Source organism: Zootermopsis nevadensis, unplaced genomic scaffold, assembly GCF_977971745.1.
Source record: "Zootermopsis nevadensis isolate Lab colony 2312 unplaced genomic scaffold, Znev_1.0 Znev_ptg000008l, whole genome shotgun sequence".
NCBI lineage: Eukaryota > Metazoa > Arthropoda > Insecta > Blattodea > Termopsidae > Zootermopsis > Zootermopsis nevadensis.
In genome coordinates this window covers 13,750,372-13,773,522 of record NW_028259140.1, presented here as the reverse complement: position 1 = coordinate 13,773,522, position 23,151 = coordinate 13,750,372, and the positions used below count along the sequence as shown (strand labels likewise).

Sequence of the window (23,151 nt, the reverse complement as noted above, 5' to 3'; positions counted from 1 at the left end):
CAGATCATGTACCTCCCTCTACTGCAGAATAGTTTCTAACTGAATGTGTAGCAGCAATTTAACAGCAATCAGTTCTGGGCCTTAGAATACTTGCCTAGTATTTAAATGGTCCCAGGTCAGTGCTGGCCATTGCCACCAACATAAAAAAAGCAATCAAATGTCAGTATGATGAAAACCAGCTAACACCCAAAACATCATGTAAATCAAATATATCTCAAACGATGGGCAATGCCCAACACAGTAGTCTTATAATGATCCAAACATTGTCACAGATCTTAACAGAGTCATTAAATCATCCACTTAACAAAGGTACGAAACACTGAGATCAATATTATCAGTTCTTGGCAACTACTTATATTGCAGAATAGAAATTGAACAAAATGTGAGCCCGTGTCACATAAATATGGAACAGATTGTTCAAACTTCTGCTACAATTTATATGAAGATAATATGAATGCTCTATAATAATAATATACAACTCTGTAGTAGTTTGTGCACATCTAAATACAATTTATATTTCAGCATATGCAATGATAATTTGTCATTTCTGAATAAGTATCATTAAAGATAATGACAATGCAAAAATTGTGACAGTGGGGGTTTCTTGGCCCTTAGGTCCAACAGGAAAACTATTCTGGCCCAAGCAAGAAAAGAAGTTGGACCACCCTGATTTAGAGCATTGAATAATTTCATTACATACTGTGGGTGCCACTAGACGCTTAATGTTTCAACACTATTTTCTCTGGAAGTACTATGTTAAAGTGAGCTTGCATCAAAGTAAATACACAACTGCTCCTGCAGTAGCAGTTCTGTGTAATATATGTGAAATTGAAAACTTATGGGCAACAAACGTTTCATGTGTTTAAAACCAGAAAATCATTGAAAGCATTAAGTAAGTGTATGAATGTGAACACAAGTCACTTGTACATGATTTGAATACCTTGAGTCTCAAATATTTTAAGAGCCTCACTTAGGTGATACACAGTTCAATTGCCTATTTGGTATCAGGTTTTATGGTTCTACTCAGACCCTCCAGGCAACTGCTGGAATAGTTATATTCAAGTTGACCATGATATCTGGCTATGTTTTACCATGTGTCATTGTGTGATAACCTTTAGTTCATAAAGTATTTTAAAAATTGCTGAGAAAGTGACTGCAAATCACAGTGGCCATGTGGCCTGGAGCATGGGTCTTGAACGTTCAGACGCTGGGACCGTGGGTATGAATCCCACTCAAGGCATCGATGTTTGTCTGCATCCTTCTGTGTTGTGCTGTCCTGTGTACAGGTAAAGGCCTTGTGATGGGCCGTTTGCTTGTCCAAGGAGTCCCTCCAAATGTCTGAATACATCAAGAAACCTCCCATATGTGAGGAGCCCAAGGTTCTTCAAGGACTCTGATGCAGCTTGGTTTGTTCCAGTGTTGCTGGGGTTCCAGTGAGATGCACAACACAAGTCCGGAGGGGCAATATCGTGCCAATGGTGCCCACAACCAGGAACGGGTTGCCATTCTGGATGCTGGTGCACAGTATGGCAAAGTGATTGATCGAAAGGTGCGTGAGTTGTGTGTGGAGAGTGAGATTCTGCCTCTCGATACACCAGCCTTTACCTTGAAGGAGAAGGGCTACAAGTAAGTGATACTTAATAGTTGTCTATTCCAACATTACTAGATGCCAGTTTTTTTTAAAAAAGAATGTGTTTCATGTGTGCACTTTTTGCTACCTTTGTGAAAGAAGTCAGCGCAGACTTTATGCAAACTTTTACATCAGATATACTCAGTTTTTCAACAAGTTTAACAACTTGTCTTTGTGTGAACAGAAATGCAATTTTAGGAAGTGCAATTAAAAGATGTAAGAAGTGTGGAATATCTAAATTCTCTTATACTCTTCTGTTTGCAGAGCAATCGTTATTTCTGGAGGACCAAATTCTGTGTATGCCGAGGATGCCCCTCGGTATGATGCGGATATCTTTCGGATAGGAATTCCTGTTTTAGGTAATCATGTACACAAGTGTTTTATTAAGAGTTTACAAGATGTATTTTAGTGACTTCATACACAATGTGATGTTCTTCATGTTTAGAAGGACCAGTTTTATCTTTGTTGTGCCACTTTTAGTTGGTTTTATCATCTGTATATTTACAATATGATTATCCATTTTGAAAAGAATAATGAATATTATAAATGCTCTATTACATATAACTCAAAGTAGGAACCATTGATCACATTATTGGACATTAGAGATTGTCATAGAATGGCTGAAGAAGTGATAACTAAACAGTGCAGTACTTAATATTTTACATGAATGGTCTGGATGTGTATATAACTGAGCATTTTAATTTGTAATGTATGTTAGTGCCACTAGTTCAAAGATACCAAACTGATATGACAATGTTATGTCACATGCGCTCATTACTATAGGTCACTGACGATGATCTGATACAGATCAAAATGTGTCCATCTAGTACAAATTATGTATTGTTGATTTTAATGTTATAAAAGCGAGTTGGTCTGATGGTTATTTTAGTCTTGTGGCAAGATGACTGGACTAATTATTACTCATGACAGTGAATTGCTGATGGTGTAGCATTCCTTCAGTTCTGTCTGTAAGGAGGAAGTCATTGACATGCCTCTGGATTGGTCATGTGTGTCTGATGTATGACTGTTTGTTGTATGGTGAGCGGGCACCTGTCTGTGTTGTAGAGGTGTGCTGCATACCCTAGTGGGTTGCCTATGTAATGAAGCCTGGCTTACATTTTATGTTCATCATCTTTGTGGCACTTTCTCTGACATACTTAGAGATGGTTGCAATAGCATTTATAACATGTTTGCATTTTTAAATGTGGTAGGACTTACCAGGTTAGATTAATGGGCAGTTTTATGTAATTTTGTAGTTTTCAATTTTTACATATTGTCTGGAAAGACTTTTTTTGAAAGATTGTAGTGTCTCTTATTACCATAGGTTTGCTTTTCTAACCAAAGTCTTACCACCAGCTACCATTACACCCTTTTCTGTGGTTGTTGTTGGTGTTGTGGGTATTGTTACTATTTTTAGAAACTATCCTTTTATGTGTATCATATCTTGGCATGTGTGTGAATCTTGTCTTGTGGTGTAGCAGGGCTGTTTTTGACTTAAATAATGTATCATTGCAAATAGCCTTAGAAGCCTCAAAACCCATTAGCAAAAAAAGAAGCAGTCTACAGTACTGTGCAAATTAGTTGGGACAATAGGAAACTACAGTAACAAAGACACAACTAAAATATTTATTTGTTTAATAGTGTAGTTAATAGTGAATGTGACCCTCCTTAGCTTTAATTACTTCTTTCACCCTCTCAACCATTGATGCCACTAGCTTTCCACACATTTCCGTCACTTCAGCGTCGTGGTACCACACTTTCATGACACTTTCTATCATTTTGGTTTTCGTCGTGCAATCCATCTTAGATATGCGCGCTTTAATAATTGCCCACAAATTTTCAATGGGGTTTAGATCGGGTGAATTTCCTGGCCACTCCAATACCTTCAAATGTTGCTGGGTAAAGAAGCTCTTAGCAAGCTTAGAATTGTGACATGGAGCCAGATCTTGTTGAAATACCCAATCGCCGTTAGGAAACAGCTTCCGCAGTGTTGGGACCATTTTCGCCTCCAGAACGCCTATGTACTTTTGCTGTCCATCATTCCTTCAATGGGGTGAAGTGTCTGTGGCCTGGAAGCTGTGAAACATCCCCAAAACAGGACCTTGATTGAGTGTTTGGGGGATTGCTGGATGTGGCCGGATTGAAGAGGTTCTCCAGGCGAGCGGCGAACAAAATTTGACCTGTAGCCATACACCTCAAAGTGGGTTTCGTCGGAAAATATCACTTTTTCCCAATTCTCCACAGTCCAGTCTCGATGTTTCTTTGCCCAGGATAGCCTTTTTTGCTTCATAGCGGGTATCAAAAGCTGCTTTTTTGGAGGGGCGTCGAGCCCGGCGGCCACACTCCAGAAGGCGACGACGTACAGTGGAAGCATCTATATTAATCCCATGAGACGCAATCTCCCTTTTGATGTCTCCACTGGTCTTCTTCGGGTCTATGATACAAATTCTTCGAATTAGACTAACATCTCTAGGGATGGCTTTTCTTTTTCTTCCACAACGTCCTTTACGGGACGTGTCCACGGACCCTGTCTCCTTATGCAGCTTCATGATCCGTGAAACGCTGGATTTCCCGACCCCAACTGCTTTTGCTATCTGCCTAGCAGTAAGTGAAGTGTTTTCACCTAAAGCGATTATTTTAGCTCGTTTACGAGGCGTGATGTCCATGATGTATTTAATAAAAAAGTTTCCAATGAAAATTGTGAACTACTTAATCACGTTCTCAGCCTATGAAATATCAATTCTGACTAAAGTGGAAGTGTAAATAATACCAGAGCAACACAACAGACAATTCTAGACTTGCAGATATCGCTCTGCTGCAAGTCTAAACTTGCGCGTGTCCATTGCAGGGCTTGGACTTAGCATTCCTTCGCTTGTCCCAACTAATTCGCACAGTACTGTACTTATTGTTTCCAACAACTTTTTTATTTATATGTTTATTTTAGTTCTTTATAAAATGCTATGTACTGTCTTATAGTTATATTTTCCATAAAACCTTGAACAAGAATTTTAGTGTTGTCAGGAATTACACATAGAAATGTAAAGTATGCAACTGAGCTTTCTGATTTGGCTATGAAGTTTTTCAATCGTGGGCATGAAGCAATATATTGCTATATTGTTGCACGAATCCTGAACTGCTCTGTTTGCTTGGCAGGTATATGCTATGGTATGCAGATGATGAACAAGGAGTTTGGAGGTCTAGTGATCAGGAAGGAGGGCAGAGAGGATGGACAGTTCAGTATTGAGGTGGACTGCAAGTGTTTGCTGTTTAAGTGAGTAATGGGAGTGCTTCAGGAACAAGTCACAGGCCACAGTTTGTGTCAGTTTGTTACAAGGATTTCTTGGGGTTGTTTTGTGTAGTTTTTGTGACTGAAATTTAAACATATAGATTGGCAGAGATTTCAGGTTCTCACAGTGGCGAGTATGATGATGGCTGTTGTGTCGTGTCTGGTAGAAAGGTTCTAATGTTTCAGTGGTGCTTGTTGTCTCCATCATCATTGCCCTGATGATAGAGGTAGCAAAGACCTCTGAAATGCTAGTCAACTTCTACCACACTATATGGCACAATAACCCGCAAGACAGCCATCTTCCTGTGGATTGATTATATTAGTGCAAAGTAATTGTTTTGATGCTTTTCATTAGCATGTTGGAAATGCTGAAATTTAAAAGTGGTGTTACCTGTAGGAGTTTCAGTAAACTTTGACTCTGAAAAATTGGTAATGCAGTGGAATAAACAAGAGATAATTATTTGGTTATGTTGTTGTGATATTAGGTTACAGACTTAATTACATCATGCAGGTAACAGTACATTCTTTGTTGGCAAGAGTCATGTGCTAATAGAAAACTGTTTGCATGCACATAAGACACAGAACCGTGTAAAATATTGTTCTTTGTCCATTGTTCTTTACATGTATGAGAGTTGCATATTTCAACTCTGAATGCATCACAAGGTTTTTGCTTAGTACTAAAACATTTTGCTTTGTCAATCAGAATTAAGGGTCCCAACTTTTACCTGCAGAAGTCCCTAGCGTAAAGCAGATTGGAGGGTTTAGAAGGTGGCCATTTGCTAGTATAGAGTGGCTGCTGATACTGCCCTCCAAGAGAAACATGGCAGGAGAACAACCTTGCACTTGCAGCATATCAGTAGGGCTACTTCTTGTCAGACATTCTATAGCATATGTCAGGCGTACCTGTGGTACAGACATTTGCTGAAGTTCTTACATAAGATGTGCATATGAATGACATTCATATGCATTATAATAGAACAATTATTGTATGTCACATATTGAGCTGTTCTGAATTAGTAGGCGTTTGTTTGCTTGAAAACGTGATTATGAGGATCAAAATACTTGGAAATTTGTATCACCAGCAAAGGTTTAGTTAATAAAAAATACCCAAGCAGCTTTACAAATTAATTTGGGGAAATTACATCATTGAGTGGAGAATACACACACTGTTTTTTTCATGTTCTAAGATTTTAAAGTTGTGAAAGACACATTTATGGGAATGTAGCTGATTAAAGAGGCTGTTACAGTTTCTGTTCATTGCAAGTAACTTCAGGGTTCTAGTGTAGCATCTTTGTGTCTTCTTTGTTTTATCTTCGTGTTTAAACGCCTTCAGTTTTTCTACATCATGTTATTGGTTTTGTTTCACTCCTTACACTACTGTAAAGGGCCTATTGATGTTGAACTACATGTTTTGCACAAGAACCAGTCATCTTCAGGTTTATAGATCATAGTAGTAACTTTTAAGCGCAGTCTACAAACATGAAGTAGCATGGAGGAGAATAAATAGTTTAATTTGCTGGTTGAAGCAAGTGCTGTTTTATCTGTTGCAGGGGACTGGATAAAGCGCAAAGAGTTCTCCTCACACATGGCGACAGTATAGAAAAAGTTGCTGATAGTTTTCGAGTTGTCGCAGCATCAAGTTCTTTCCCAGCAGGTGTAGCTAATGACAAGCTGCGTCTGTATGGCGTTCAGTTCCACCCAGAGGTAGGCATGTGTGTGTCATCCACCATTGTGATCTCTGTTAGTACACTGTGCATACAGACATTGTGCTTCTTTCTCAGGAAAATTGCTGCTGGGATTGTTTGAGTCCTGAAACCATTCAGAAAGTGGTGATGATCAGACCATGGCCTTCTGGTCTATAGCAGTTTCTGTGATTAAGCTGTTTCTGCAAATATGAAACTCTCTGTTCATAAAAAATGTAATAAAATTTACATGTATCTTTACATTATAGTTTTGCAGTTATTTTTTGTGTTGTGTAATTCTTGTATTGCATGACATTTGTTTTTAACAAGTGTCATGCAATATGCTGGGAGTTTACTTGATCGTTGAAACACAATGAAGGAAGACTGTTTCAAAGCAAACATCTCATAAAAAGTTAGCGTTAAAAATAATCAATAAAAATAAGTGGTCTGAACCAAAGCGAGGGAGAATAATGCCTACGTTCGTAGTCAAAATTGATGTTTTACTTTGTTTCATGAGGTTGCAGTGAAGTCAGTGTGAACTTTTAACATGCAATATTTGTGTTGTGCAGCTGCTAATTACAAATATTTTCATGTAAGACATTCTTCATTGGTCTGTTGATTGGTATCTAATGCCCCTATGTCTGGTCCATGATGAATTTTCATGGTCTCTGCAAACACTAGTCAAGTGTAGAATCCATTCTGAGATGGGGGCACCCATATGGAGGATTCTGTTGTCTCAAGTGAAAAGGATGATTGATTTGTCTCTCAGTGAGCAGAAACTGTCATTCTCTTCCATACTTTGATCCTGTCTGCAAATTGTTTGTGCCTGCCTCCATAGGTTGACCTCACAACAAATGGAAAGACTATGATAAAGAACTTCCTGTTTGACATCAGTGGCTGTACGGGCAACTACACTCTGCAGGGTAGGGAAGTGGAATGTCTGAAGTACGTCAAGGAGACAGTTGGCAGTAACAAAGTTCTGGTAAGGGAAAGAAATTTTTCTGATAGGATTTTTTAAAATATGTAGACTTCATGACACAACTGATAAACTGATTTTTGTCACTGGCAAAAAGAGTTCTTCCTCTGCTTAAGAATGCATTGTACTATATCGTCACTGTCATTGACGTTGACGTGGCGTCTTAACCTTGGCAGTAGATACGATTAGTTTTGCACCCTGGCTTCTTTACACCAGGACTTCCAGTACCCATTGAATAGCCAGATGGTTGTGTTGAAGAGATTCTTACTGTTAAAATTATTTCACTAATCTAGCTTTAATGTGCTTCTGTTGTTTTCATTTTCTGATTTGATAGTGTTTCTACACATTCATTTCCTGTCTTGCAGTATTCTGTTATAAGCCATATCTTTCCATATATTCTGTGTCCCTTCTTTTTTTTACTTTATGAAATTACTAATACTGTTCTTACCTGAATAAATGAAATCAGTATTAGAATTTACCAGGTTTGTATTTCACTAGGGTTTGCATTCTTCAGTATTCTGATGTTAAGTATACATGCCATATTTACTCTTGTATAACAGGTTTTTTTTCGTTTTAAAATTATGGGGCATGTAATATATGAAACTTATATTTAAAGGAGTCCCAAGTAGAATGTTATCAGATACAATTTAAATGCTGAGGTTTATTTGCCAGTAATATGCAGTTTGATTTAAATTGTTTCTTCAGTCAGTAATTCACTAAAATGTTTGTGTCATTCACTGTCACCACCAATAGTGCTATCATTGCCATTATCATTACTCTCACTTTCATTGATCATTAAGCCAGTCTCAGTGGCCGCGTGGTCTGAGGTGAGAGCCTCGTGTCGCTTGGACACTGGGATCGTGGATTCAAATCCCACTCAAGCCATGGATGTTTGTCCGTGTCTTTCTGTGTTGTGCTGTCTTGTGAACAGGTAGAGGCCTTGCGACAGTCTGATCACTCGTCCAAGGAGTCCTACCAAATGTCTAAATAGATCACGCAACCCCCAAAACAAGATAGGAAAAAAGTAGACCCTGCCAAAGCGGGACAAATGCTAAAAAAAAAAAGATTGGTCATTAAATCCTCACTTTCATATACTTCAGGAAATTCCAGTAACTCTGAAACTTTTTTCCACAATTGGATTCTCAATCTGTCGGCAAAGGTACCTGCTTTATGGCCGATTAATGACAACATTCAAAGGTTGTGAATACTTGGTCATCCCACTGGTGTTTGCAGCATGATCCAAATGCTTGTAACCTTTTGTATTCATTCTCTCTGTCATGTCCGTGTCTAAAACTGACATGGCATGCTTGTATAACAAAATGGCCAGCTGCCTTTTCCAATTTCTAATTTCTAACAGATGTCACACTCCAGAATACCACAATCTGCTTTGTCTGTAAGGATATTATTTTTGTTAAAAGATGTGTTGGATGATTCTGGTGATCTGTTTGTCATGCAGCTGCTGGTGAGTGGAGGTGTTGATTCTTCTGTGTGTGCCGCACTGTTGCATAAAGCCCTGCGTGAGGACCAAGTGATAGCCGTTCATATTGACAATGGTTTTATGCGCAAGAATGAGAGTCAGAGAGTGGAACAATCCCTTGAGAAGCTGGGTCTGAGGTTGAGAGGTAGTGTACTGATAGTCATGATTTTGAATTTTTCAGTGTGAGTGCTGAAATCATTGCCGAAACTTTCTAGTTTCTGTTGTCTAGAAAGTGGTGTTCTTTTGTGGAATGTTTGGTCTTTATTTTGTTTATTTGGATAGTTTTATATTCATAAATTCTTCAGAGTTATCATTATCTTGTACTTGAGCATCATCCGTGCTGTTCTTGAAGGTTCAGAATCATAGGATTTAAACACAAATCCACATGTTAACAAATATGCCAAACCTTTTAGGTACTGTGGTTTATGTGACATTATGGAAAAGACTATTACGTTTTATGGACTTACTTCCAGTGATGCTACCTGTACAAGTGTATGTTTTCCCGTATTATTCTGTAAGATGGCGGTGAAAGCATTTTATAAAGTGATAAATTGTATAATGGGACAGATACTTAGTAACAAAGAACACATTGCACTATAATGAAAGCAAATGCCTCCCAAAATTGGTACAAAGTTGGATTGTAAGTGAAATTGATAATGTCTCTGCATGGAATGTGGCATAAAGAAGACCTTTTGAATGTCACTGTACTGCAATCATGTTTTCTTCTGCCCACCCAAAGGAATGTAAATAATATAGGTAGAAGTGTAAATGCTATAAGGAGAGAAAGGAATATGTGATTAATTGAAAGTATATATTTGTCCGAGTCTGTGACCGTATTTGGACGTGTGCCTCGTTAATACAGAGGTGCACCTACAGTTATTTTCTAAATGTTGAATAAGTCACAGAGAGTGCATGGGAACACAGTAACCAATAACTGAATGTACTATAACAAGAGAAAACATAATTTCTTTTTAAGTGAGTTCAGTGTATGAAAGTTGACAGCAAATTTCGAAGTCTAATTTTATGATTTAATAACTTCTAGAATTTGTGTATATATGCATGCGTATGTACAGGAAATGTAGTTAGACATAAAGATTTAATAGTGGTATGTGTTGTACAAGGTTTTATCAAAAGTAATAAAAGAAATGAGACATAATCAAATCTGTGGCAATTAGAGTTATCCCCTCTCTTGAAGGATTGCAGTTTTACCAAAAAATGGCATGACATTTTTGACGTGCTGATGCTATAGGCTGGCATTAAAAGGGTTAAACTTTGGGGGAGGGATCCCCTTGTTTTCCTTACATTATGAGATATGCACATGACAGTCACTGATGTGTTTTAGTGATCAGTGCCAGCCATCAGTTCCTGCTTGGAACCACAACTATTCCCATGGACAAACGAGATCCCAACTCCAGAACTCGTATTACTAAGATTCTCTGCATGACATCAAATCCTGAAGAGAAGAGGAAAATTATTGGAGATGTCTTTGTGAAGGTCAGTAACCCCACATAATCATTACTCATCCCAGTGCACATGTCTGAATTTCATAGCATTTTGTTGTGCCTCTGCTATGTCTTGCTCCATTTGTTCTGACAGTCTTGATCTATGCTTTTTATTTCTATTCCTATCTGTCTCATTCCAGCGATTTCTTCCCCCTTGCTATTACTTTGTAACCTTATACCTTACAACTGACTTTGTATTGATGATAAATATTTCATGCCAGATCTAATAAGCTAATTTCAAGTTATTGTCGTTGTTGTTATTATTAATGTTCTGTGTGACTGTTGCAGGTGGCAAATGAAGTGATATCAGAGCTGAACCTGAAGCCAGAAGAAGTATTTTTGGGACAGGGTACCTTAAGGCCAGACCTTATCGAGTCTGCTTCGCACCTTGCTAGCAGCAAGGCTGATGTGATCAAAACACACCACAATGACAGCGAGCTCATCAGGCAGCTTCGAGATGAGGGACGAATTGTTGAGCCATTGAAGGATTTTCACAAGGATGAGGTATTAATCTGAGTGCTACTAAAGCTGTAATTATAATTATGTAATGTTACAGAGCAGAACACTGCTTGAGGCACAGCAGTAAATTGTGGTATGCATCTGCTGCCCACTGAACAGGTTAGCTTATCATTAATTAGTATTGTCCTGTGCTCTCTACATAACAATTTTAAATTTTAGACAGGGAACTGGCTGTCCTGTCTGTTTACCTCAGATCTTGTGGTGACAGCTAAGATAAGTGCAATCTGCTTCATTCCCACACATTTCTCTTAATCATCCTGCCATCTTATTTTATGTGAAGTAACCTTTGCAGTTAAAGAACATGTTAAGCTGTTGATTATTCAACTCTCCATATAGACATGCTTTATATTGTGTTTTCTAGTATTTAAAATATCATGTTCTACAGTGAATATTCTTATTTCTTTAGTTTTGAATGAAGCAATTGGTAACTTTATGTGTCAACTGATTAACAATAAATAACTCAGCTTTTATATTTATGTGTTTCATATGATTCTCACTGTAAATAGGGATTACTTGATTTGAAGCTTTCATGGCGAAGTAACTCAATAAAATCTTCTCAGGTGATCAGCTGCATCAAATGGTTAAACAATAAAACCAACATTTCAGGGACCATTTGACGTGGCTGGATCGCCCGACAAGATTTTATTGAGGGATTACTTATTAATAATTTAATTTCCAAAAATGCCATGCCATTTTTGGGTAACTGTGAAAGTGGACTTACAGTTGCATTTCCAAAGGTGGCAGTTGCATTAGAGCAAGTGTGTGTGCCAGAAGGAAGTACTTTGAAGGAGGTTAATGACAAAATAGATATTGATTATCCACCAAAAATTTTAATAAAGATATGTGTGTGCACGCGCACATGCTTGTTTGCTTGTATTCTGGCAACTAGTTTTTAAGGTGACTCCTAAGACTTGCAGTTTGCTATTAAACACTTCACTGGAAGAGGAAAATTGTGTTCACATACTATGATACAGTTGTATCTGAATTAGACGATTGGAAAAAATTAAAGTGTTTAACAAGCAGTGTGATTTTATTCAAGGGCTTTGTTCTATTGTTTCACATTTAGTGGTATATTTATCTCTAAATCTGATGAAAGTGGGATTCTGTAGTAAGCCAGAAATGAGAAGATATGATTTATATATGCTGCTGAAATGTGGTGAGGAAGATTATGTGAAGAGCTGTTGGTTTCAAGTAATAAAATAGTTATAATGTGGGGTTCTAAATGACTCCTTGCAGATCTCTGATTGTTTTGTGACAGTTGAAAATATTGTTTAATGTAGAAAAAAATCCATTTGATGGGTTTTGGACCCTCACTGTGCATAAGAGAAAAATTTTCCTCAGAGTGTGAAGATCCACTGTCCTGAATCTGGAGGAGTAGACTTGACATAAAATTTGTTTACTTGATTCTTTCACAGCCACCAGGCCCTGTGGAACATTGTAGTTTCTCCAAGTTGTTGATCTTTATGATTCTTAATCTCTATTATACAGGGATGTTGGATGTAATGCCCTCTACTATGGGGCTACTTGCTGAACTTTAATTACACATTTTAGTGGGATACTACTGTGATGCACAGCTGATAAGGGTTAACTAATTTGCCTTCTTTACAGCCAGGTCTCATATTATCATAGCTGGACCTCTGTTCAGGTACGGATGTTGGGCAGGGACCTCGGTCTGCCACTTGATCTGGTGATGCGGCACCCATTCCCAGGTCCAGGCCTCGCCATAAGAGTACTGTGTGCCGAGGAGGCCTACATGGAACGGGATTTCTCAGAGACTCAGGTCCTTGTAAAAATCATAGCGGAGTATGACCAGATGCTACAAAAGGTAATGACTGTTTGGTCCATTTTGTATTGCACAGGCAAGCTATTATATTTACATTATTATGAGAGTTGTTCAAGTAAAAGCTGCATATTGCATTGCTGGTAAATACAGCCAGTCACAGGTGATCAAGTGATTGTGTGCATAATATATGAGCAGATGGTTATGAGCTTTGTAAACTGAATGGATGGCATTAGATTTCTCTCTGGGGCAGCAAGGAATGAATGAGTGTTGACGCCTGACCAGGCCCATGTTTTTGTGACATCTGTGTGAGTTGCTAAAGTTGAGTATCTGTTTGTGTGGACATACGCAAGCATTATGCACAAGGCTTGCAATTCTGTATGAGTGTTGGTACTGTGTACACACTCCTGTGACACGAGGGACATCATAGGTTGTGCTCCAATGGACATCAGCAAATGGCAGTGCCACTGGTTTACTTCCATCACTACCAAGCAGAGGACAGTGCATTCCTGGAGCCTCTGTGCAAAAAACTACCTGGGCTACCGTTCAAACCGCTGCGGCCTGCCTGAATGTCTTTGTCAGACATAAATTATTGGTCTTTTAACACTCTCTTGAGGGAGCTGATACACGGAAGTGACATGATGACAGATTTTGGCTCTATGGAGAATAGTGCACAACCTTCACTGCATGTAGCACGTGTGTCATGGGAAGTGTGGGCCACATGTAAAGGACCCTTTCTTTTATGTTTGTTTCATGGCTGTACAACACGGTTGTGGGTTTTCGCCACCTCCTTTTTGGAAGTTTCTTGATCTTGAATTGTGCATTTATGATTAGTGAGTGACCACCCCGCTGACTGCACAATTTCTACTCAATCCTGACTTGGCTGCCAGAGTCATCTAGCAGTTAATCAGGAGACTTGGGTGTGAAGTGGCCACTGAATTTTGCTTATGAAACATCTCGTGTCATGCTTGTAAGATTCTTTTACATGCCGTAAATCTACAACATGGGACCACCAGCTTTACTTACCCTCCAAAGGAAGTTGTGCTATAGATTTTTATAACCCTTAAAAATCCATCAATCTCGGCCAGGAAGCGAAGCCTGGGTACAATGGCGAGCAAGCTAACCACTAGTCCACCGAGGGCGACATCCTTTCTTTTATAGTGATATGGAATTCTGGGAAGGTTTTACAGTAGCACTATGAGGGTCTACTTGTGTCCAAAAGAGTGGCATGTCCTTCCCTGCAAATGGTTGGGACCTAAATTTCTTAAGGCAGAGAGAGGATGGGTGTTTCCATTATAAGGTCTTCTGTGGATTGAAAGTAAGGGCAACGGGTCTCATCATCTGCCACAACTTGTCACCATTGGCTGCCTCAGTGCACATCGGGACTATTTTTAATGGCCTCTACTTATTCACCCAGAACAATCTTTAAATTGGTTTCACTTGAACAATTCTCATGAATCACAGTGTACACCGTTACATAGCATATATCGGTAGGAAACAAGAGATATTTACAGTTTTCAGAGAAGAGACTGCTTCCAAATGTTAACATTGTGCTTTGATTGTATGACGTTGTGTAGAAGCCTCTGAGTTAATTGTGTCTCTGGTTACAGAAGCATGCATTGCTTAACCGTGTGGAGAGTGTAACAAGTGAAGAAGAGAGGTTAGAACTGAGGAAAGTATCAAATAAGCAGCACCTAGCAGCCACATTACTGCCTATTCGAAGTGTTGGTGTCCAGGTAAATAGTGCTATTACTCTTATGTAAAATGAGGTCTGATGTATACCTGGTTGCATTTCTTTGATTGATAATTTATATAGAGTGCTGTGATTTGGGATGTGTGGATGACTACATTTTTAAACTTATCCTTAAACATGGCTTTGAGTTTTGAAACAAAATTCAGACTGTGAATATAAAAATGAAGTTTACCCTTTATCTGTTATGGTAAGAAATCATTCCAAGTCTTTTGTGATTTTAGGTGTAAAGTCTTACGAAGTAGAGAGAGAACAGTAGTGTAGTTATAGTGAATCCAAATTTAAGTTTTCATGATATAAGGTTTTCTGTCATTTTGCATTCATGGCTTTGTATAATAATACCCTGGTTTAGTGTTTCTTGATCTAAGGTATTATAGCCATTTGAGGAAGAATCTGGACCCCAGTTCAGTGTTCACGTGAACACAGCATGCGCAGACGTGAGAAAACACTCTCTCCAGTAGAAAGAAAGGAATAACTGAAATGAAGTGTACTGCAAGAAATTCACATGATAATTTCATGGAGTTTATAAGCCTTGTGTCTATTTCAAACTGCTTCAGAAAATTAGAGTTCATTTCCACTTCTGAACAGCCGACTGAAGGCTTCAATGAAGGTAACATAAAATCCAGAAATTTAGTTTAAAGACATTGTGAACTGTAGTGATGTTCTTTAGACTACACCAAGAATGATTGCCAAAGAAATATGCAGTGCTGTTGATAAAGAAAACAAAGCTACAGAGTGAAGAAGAAGTAGAAAAGAAACCACCGATTCCTTCATTTTAGGAGGCAGTTTCTTTGAGGCTGTGCAAAAGTACATGTCTTTCTTCAGACACGATGATGGCAAGACCAGGTGGAATGTGAATTGCTCTTACTTTGTCAGATATGTCCAACAAAGCAAACATTTGTTTTGTATGATTTCAAGAAATAATACACCCGTAATGTGCATGTTTCTCTCTCTCTCACACACACACACACACATCTCTCCCCTCCAATGTTACAGTTATACTTTATTTGTGAGATTTTGGATTCTCATGGCAACAGGTATGGTGACTATCATCTGGGATGTTGCATCACGTAGTCTCACAGAAATTGACTGACTTATCACTCTGATGATGGAGCCATTAACTCCTCACCGCCGAGAGGCGTAAAATTACGCCCGGCCTTTAAATGCTGGGGATTGCAGCTGGGCGTAATATTACACCCGGCTTTAAGCCTAATTTCTTCAGCTCATAACTTTGTAACGATTAATGCCAGCGCAATGAGGTTTGTAGTACTCTGTTGTGGAAAGTTTTCTGTGTGTGAAGATCCGGCAACCCTGTACAGAATCTTTTGGGTTTCTACCTGGGAGTCTAAAAATAAACGACTGGCCTCAGTTTTACAATGGAGAATCCTTCAAGCAGTCGTGTGTTATCTGATGCTGAACAAATATCACTTCTAGACGAATTGTTAGACGACGAAATTGACAATTATAGTAGCTCGGACACTGAGAGTGTAGACTTTGACTATACACAGTTGGTGATACCGGGAACGTTAGCGATTAGTGATAATGAGAGTGACATTTGTGGTGGCGAAAGCCAGGAAGAAATTGTAGAAGCAAATTCAGGTATTGTTTCCGGCAAGTATGTGTGGGAAAATATAGACTCATTTCCTGCTTCAAGAGAAGCATTTTGTAATGTATATGGTCCTCGGTTCGACACGGCTGAACTAGATGTCGTGAGTTCATTCGAAAACATTTTCGATACAGCTCTTGTGCAGCTCATTGTAGATGAAACCAACAGATATGCTAAGCAAGAAATTTCTAAAAGTGCCCATCCTCTCACATTTCGATCTAGGATTAGGAAGTGGCAAGATGTCACAGTAGACGAAATTTACGTGATTTTGGCTCTATTTATGTTGATGGGCATTGTTCAAAAGCCTACAATCAGATCTTATTATGCAAAGAACCGGTTGCTGTACACTCCGTTTTTTCCTGAAACTTTACCTCTGGAAAGACTAGAGATAATTACCAAATTTCTACATTTTGCAGATAACAGTAAGCAAAATGAATATCAAGGACCTCCCAAACTTTTCAAAATTTATCCAGTCATTCAGCACCTGAATAACAAGTTTCAAAATTTGTATCTTCCATCCCAGAACATTTCGATAGACGAGTCCTTGACTCTATGGAAAGGTCGTTTGTCCTTCAGACAATACATACCCCTCAAGGCTGCAAAATTTGGAATCAAAACGTTTGAACTATGCGAGTCTAGCTCTGGCTATGTGTGGTCTTTTCTGGTTTATACTGGAAAAGACATGGAACTGTCGAATAAATTTGTGACTGCAGAAACAAACAAAACTGCAGCAATTGTAGTCAAACTGCTAGAACCTCTTCTTGGTCGTGGACACACAGTGTGGATGGACAATTTTTATAATTCACCGGATTTGGCACGTTTTATAAAGTCCAAAAGAACAGACTGTGTTGGAACTTTACGTGCCAACAGGAAGAATGTCCCTCCTTCAGTGAAGAATATGAAATTGAAGAAAGGAGAGCGCTGTGGTCAACACTCTGGCGATGTGTCAGTTCTCGCGTGGCAAGATAAGAAGAGAGTCACGATGATTTCTACATACCACAAGGATGATATGTGTGTGACTGTCAACAGAGCCAAGCGAGAAGAGAAAAAGCCTCTGGTAGTTCTTGACTACAATAAACACATGCTGGGAGTTGATCTGAAAGATCAGATGCTCCAGCCGTACTTGCTGGAACGAAAAAGAGGAACGAAGTGGTACATGACATTGTTCAAGAGACTGCTGAATGTATCGATACATAACGCAATGGTCATGTACCGGTCTGTTTCTCATACCAAAAACTTAGACACCTTGAAATTCAGACTTTCATTAGCCCAAGGCCTCATAGAAAAACACGGTCCTGGTGTTCCTCGTCCTGTACACGGCCGTCCGGCAATTGAGCCGCCACCTAAAAGACTGATAGAAAGACATTTTCCGGAGCGTATTCCTGCCACCGGAAGGAAGGCAACACCTCAAAGAAGATGTGTGGTGTGCAGGAAACGCGGGAGAAGGAAAGATACGACTTATTGGTGTAGTGAGTGTGAGGCAGGGTTGTGTATGGATGGCTGTTTCAAGGACTACCACACAAAAATCAACTTCTGATCCACTTGCTCCCATTGGTCACACACAGGGTGCTCATCTTTTAAGGTAAGATTACAAAACCATCTTTTAAGAGGATTTCAGTGAAAAATTCATAATTATATCTCATATAGTTCAAAAGTTATGAAAAAAAACGTATTTTACAGCAAAATTTAAACGGGCATTTAAAAATTACTACCGCCGGAACAGCACAACAGCGGTATATGCTGGGTATTTAAACTTCCGCGTCAACAGGTTAAGTACCTCTGAAATGTCAGTCAATTTCTACGAGACTACATTGAGCAGCTTCCCAGAAAACAGTTTTTTTTAAATTTTATTTGTCCTCATGTACATTTACATCATGTAAATCCTATATCCTTCAAGTATTTTTATAATCAAGGGAGTAATTTTTTGTTTCATTTTGGTATAACCCATGTTTAAGGCTTTATGCAATTTGAGGTCCAACATGCTTGTCCCCCAGAGAAACCCCAAGTGGGTATTTACTGTAACTAGTATTTGTATAAAAGTGGAATATTTGTTTCAAGGTTAATGAATTTGCTGTCATGGTCTGTGTGCAGGGAGACTGTCGGACCTACAGCTATGTTGTAGGACTGTCCAGCGAGAAGGAGCCTGACTGGGGTGACATGCTGTTTTTGGCTCGTCTCATTCCTCGGGTGTGTCACAATGTAAATCGGGTGTGCTATATATGGGGCGGGTTGGTGCGTGACCAGGTGCTGGACATCACACCTACATTTCTTACTTCCAATGTCCTCAGCACGCTTCGGCAGGTGGACCTTGTCGCCAATCAGGTGAGCAAGATAAAAGTGCAAGTTGTTGATTACAGTGTTTAGCTGGGAAGCAATACATAAACCTGCTTACTTTACCGTGACATTCTTTTACCTGAATAATGAGAGAATGTGGGATACGTCTTTAAATATTGAATTTAAGTTGACATTCCACTATACGGGATATAGCAGCATATTTATGTTCACTTTTTAAAGATGATGACTTGGTCCCCAATCATATGGTACTGCAGGCTCTTGCAAGGAAAGTGGCCATAGTGTGAAGCCGGCCACTGACACCATCTGGACCGACGTTCAAAATGTGTAGATCTTTATCTACACTTCCTCATATATCTGTATGGTTTAATGCTTAAAACACTTCACCACTTTTACTTAAAATGATGGTCTTATTAGTGAGGTGTTTATACTGTGGCAGGTGCTGGCCTCATCTGGCTGTGTCAACTCTCTCAGTCAGATGCCGGTTGTGCTGATCCCTGTGCATTTTGACCGTGACCAAGTGTCTCGGATTCCCTCCTGTCAACGTTCCATTGTGCTCAGGCCTTTCTGTACTCACGACTTCATGACGGGAATGCCGGCCATCCCAGGACAAGAACTGCCAGTAGATGTAAGTCCACTGTTACGGTACATATATTTGTGCTTCTTGAATTATATGTAAAAGTTGCATAATTATTTGTGTATGATTGGTATGTACATACTTGTCTGGAGACCGAAGCTTCCCTGTACACAGAGACAGCTCACATTCAGATCATCAGAATACAGTCATCTTCATCTTGGCCTGCATGTAACTCATAACACTCCTTTGTTGACCTTCAGTGGAACTCTTTCCAGGAAATGTCTTTCAGTTAGTTGGAGTGCTATTTTGTCTCATCATGGCACTTTTCCATCCTATTCCACTTCCATGTTGTATAAAAATTGCCTGTACTAGATCAACCCTGAACTACAGATGGTCAGTCTTTGTTGCTGGTGAATTTGCTCAGCAGATAATCATGGAGTTCATAATTGTGGCAATTATCAATCTCTTGAAGATTTTTATATGCCATTTTAGTTTTTGTTCTTTTTGTTTCATGGGGTAGGGTGGAGTGTTGGAGCATGTAGTAGGCAAAAGCACTGCCTGGCACTCCAAAATATGAGTCCATGCTGAAAGGTTGTTAAGTGTGTCAGAGAACTTCTTAGTCTGTGGGAAACCTTGTATAATATTTGCTTGAAAACCACACAGACATCCAGTCTTATGAGAATAGAAAACATGAAGTTTACTTTTGCACCTAATTCAATGGAGCCAGTACTTTTCACTTTATAGTTAAACTTCTCATTGAACCCAGAGAGTAACTACATACAAGAGGTATGAAAACTGTGCTCATGCTTCTCATTAACACATTTTGCAATTTACATGTATGTTTTACTTAGCAGCCTTGAAGATTCCTTTTACCAAGATATGTTTTTAAAGATCAGAACACAGAAAGATTATTAAGTGATCTGATCATTTCACTGTATGGTAAGTCTGATCAGGTTGTAAGAATGCAGAGATGAGAAAATATTAGATTCTAATAAGGAAGATTGTCCAGAAGCAAACACTGAGAAGACTAATTGAATTCATGTTCATGTCTTGTCACCAGACCGCAGCACAAAATCACAATGTAAAGGTAGCTAATAACACCTTTGAAAACATGGCAGAGGTCAGGTATTTGAGAACAGTGGGAAAGAATCAGAATATTTTTCATGAAGAAATTAAGAACAGATAAAATTTGGAGAATGCTTGCTACTGTGGAGTTTGGAATCTTCCCATCCGCTATGTAAAGATTTATTTTTCTTCCCGTCAAGGCTTGGTGTGACAACCAGTTCTGAGGCTAAACTATTTGGTCCTTCAGCCTTTTCTTTTGGCGTCGAGTCTTGGCTTTCAACAAAGTTTATAAAGTAAAACTGAATGTGGATATTGAATAGGTGACATCCTGGACACATGCTCTTTCCATCTTTTCCAGTTTTCTTCAGTTTCTTTGACATTATTAACTACCTCTAGTTGTCTCGTATTGTCTTCACTCTTCGTTTTCTCTCGCGCAGTACGTAAGTATGTCATAAAACTCATTTGTTATCTTTTATTTGTAATTCCCATGATTCACATCCATATGTAAGGCTGGGTTTCAACACTGTTACATTAACATTATTTTACTTCTGTCCTCACACATCCATTTAGTGTATTATATGAGGTTGTTTTATTCTTAGTCCATGTTTATGTCATTTCATATCTTATAGCCCATATATCTGAATGCAGAAATTTGTTTAAACGTTTGTCCCCCCCCCCCCCCCCCCCCCCCCCAGACATGATAAGACTTCCTAATTTTTTGGAGTAACTGCACAGGTAGTATATATACTTATGTTTTGAAATAAGGCTTCACTTCGTTTTGGCAGGTTGTCCAGAGGATGGTTACCGAGATACTGACAGTTCCTGGAGTGTCCAGAGTCCTGTATGACCTGACGTCAAAGCCCCCTGGTACGACCGAATGGGAGTGATGGTGTGCATCAAGCTTGATAGCATTTTATACAAGCACTTTATGCTAAGCCGTGCGTGACACTCGTGGGAGACGTGAGTGCCGTGCGTCTGTTGTGATACGTGCAAGTATGCGTGCATTGTTCATTCTGGATGAGACGAGTCAGGCCACTGAAGTCCTGTGTTTCTCACCATGCCTGGCTTAGTGGTTTGGGTTATCTGCGACAAATTATGCCGTTTAAGTGAAGAGGCACAATTGGATGAATCATACTACTTTTTTAACCAAAATTATTGTTTGGGGGGCAGAGGGAAAGGAGGGATATTTTAATGTATTTTTTCACTACATCATTCCTACCAGATGACACTAGTTGTTAGGGTGCGGTGCAGTGTATACATGTATTCTGGTATTTATTTGACATCTGAACATAGGTCTGGTCACGCCCATGCCGCTGTCTCACCACAAGGTATAAGCACAGTGTTTCCAGGCATACAGGTTATGCCAGTCACATGAGAGCCCACACAGCATGCTATATGTACTTCAGACAAATCCAGTAAGAACACAGTTTAAGTGCTTATCATTTGTGGTGCTATATGATGCCCCCTTCCCCCCCAACATTTCATATTGCTCTGCAAACCATAGAGCATTATATAGCATGTCACTCTTAAGCCACAATGAATTCTTTCTCTTGTTTGTCTCATTTGATATGCTGCATCTCAAGTCATTACTGTTCTATTTTAGCCCATCTAGTAACGACTGTACACAAAATTTCAGCTGCCATTGCTCTGTGCAGGGGTGCAAACAAATTGCTCAGAATTTTGGAATGTACAGTTCATCATATTTCCTTGTCATTATTACTGTTGTCCTATACAGGATGAATGTTTACTGGCTTTGAATTTATATTATGAATTCCCACACAACCACCATTGGGTTCTTACAAAGGCTGTTTTCAGTCAGACTAACAATTGGCTTTTAGTTGGTTAATGCACTGAATATATTGCAATAGCATTATATTTCTATATCAAGTGATAGAAAGAAGACCAGCACAAGATATTTTAATAGGTTTTGTGGGACTGCATAACAAAACATTTGAATGAATTGAACATTCAGGCTGTATAGTAAAATATTTTCTTCTGATTTTCAAAATTTGGTTTTACACAGGTGATATATTTTTCTGGGTTCTTGTGCCAGAGCTTCAAAACCCAAACCAAAGAATGCTTCAGTTGGTTTACAGAGAAACATGGACAGTTCTGCCTTCAACCCTCCCATCTGTGTTGTCAGTTTTTAAATTATGAATTTTTATTGTCATGTGCATTTCTGGATTGACCTTTGACATGATTGTACATTATGTGTGACTTGTGATATAACTGTTGGCTTGAAAGTTGCACTTGATGATTGTTAATGAGTTTGTTGAAGTGGATTGTTCAGGAGGAGGGGAGGAACATGTCTGTTACCAGTCGCTTGATGTGACACAGCCAAATTGTTCTGACCCTTGGCCTCTGTAAGTAGCGCCACCTTCATAGAAACAGAGGCTGTGTTGAGCGGGTATGGTTTTGATGACAGCGGTGTGAACGAGGCCCATGATTCTGAAAGTGCACCGTTTATTTCAATAAATATTGAATCATCTTGAATTGTTTATATAAGAGATGTTTGTACAGTATCCTGTTTTGCCTGGTAAGTACAACAAAACTGTCACAATGTGCACTGTTTTGTGGGTTTCCTCACTCTTAGCACCTCTTTCTTGAGACAGGTTGTTTCATGTGACAGACTCTTTCTTTCACGCTTCCTGTTCTGTTATACACTCTCCCCACCTTATCTTCCTTTACGGTTCTCAATGCCTTCTCAACTTTTGATCATACTGTAATTTATTTTCAGTTCCTTTTGGTAATCTTTCATGTCCAACACTTATTACCCTACACAAGGTGGTCAAACATGCAAGATATGACTTTTTCATGAATGAAGTATATTTTCACAGGGATTGATTGACATTTGCTTGGTGGTGCCAGCAGTTCAAGTGAAACTTCTAATATTTGGTCAAGAAATTACCTAAACGTACCAATAAGTTCGTGTCCGTGAGAGAAGAATCTGCATTTCATAACAGTGAAAGGTGCCCATGTTTTTATTCCAAAAATATGATGGAAGTGAGA

At 39.0% G+C, this 23,151-nt stretch overlaps 1 protein-coding gene across 3 annotated transcripts in view; it reads left to right on the top strand.

The window, feature by feature from the left end:
- The window catches only part of bur (GMP synthase burgundy), a 33,112-nt gene extending 10,477 nt beyond the window's left edge, over positions 1-22,635 (top strand). For all 3 annotated transcript variants that reach the window (XM_022062901.2, XM_022062900.2, XM_022062899.2), the window contains 13 exons: positions 1,418-1,626; positions 1,895-1,989; positions 4,784-4,901; positions 6,467-6,620; positions 7,437-7,580; positions 9,031-9,196; positions 10,394-10,545; positions 10,842-11,057; positions 12,718-12,897; positions 14,463-14,588; positions 18,300-18,530; positions 18,940-19,128; positions 20,928-22,635. In XM_022062901.2, the coding sequence (XP_021918593.1) occupies positions 1,439-1,626; positions 1,895-1,989; positions 4,784-4,901; positions 6,467-6,620; positions 7,437-7,580; positions 9,031-9,196; positions 10,394-10,545; positions 10,842-11,057; positions 12,718-12,897; positions 14,463-14,588; positions 18,300-18,530; positions 18,940-19,128; positions 20,928-21,029 (2,061 nt within the window). In that variant the 5' untranslated portion in view covers positions 1,418-1,438 and the 3' untranslated portion in view covers positions 21,030-22,635. The remainder of the gene's footprint in view (positions 1-1,417; positions 1,627-1,894; positions 1,990-4,783; positions 4,902-6,466; positions 6,621-7,436; positions 7,581-9,030; positions 9,197-10,393; positions 10,546-10,841; positions 11,058-12,717; positions 12,898-14,462; positions 14,589-18,299; positions 18,531-18,939; positions 19,129-20,927) is intronic.
- The last annotated feature ends 516 nt before the right edge of the window (positions 22,636-23,151 follow it).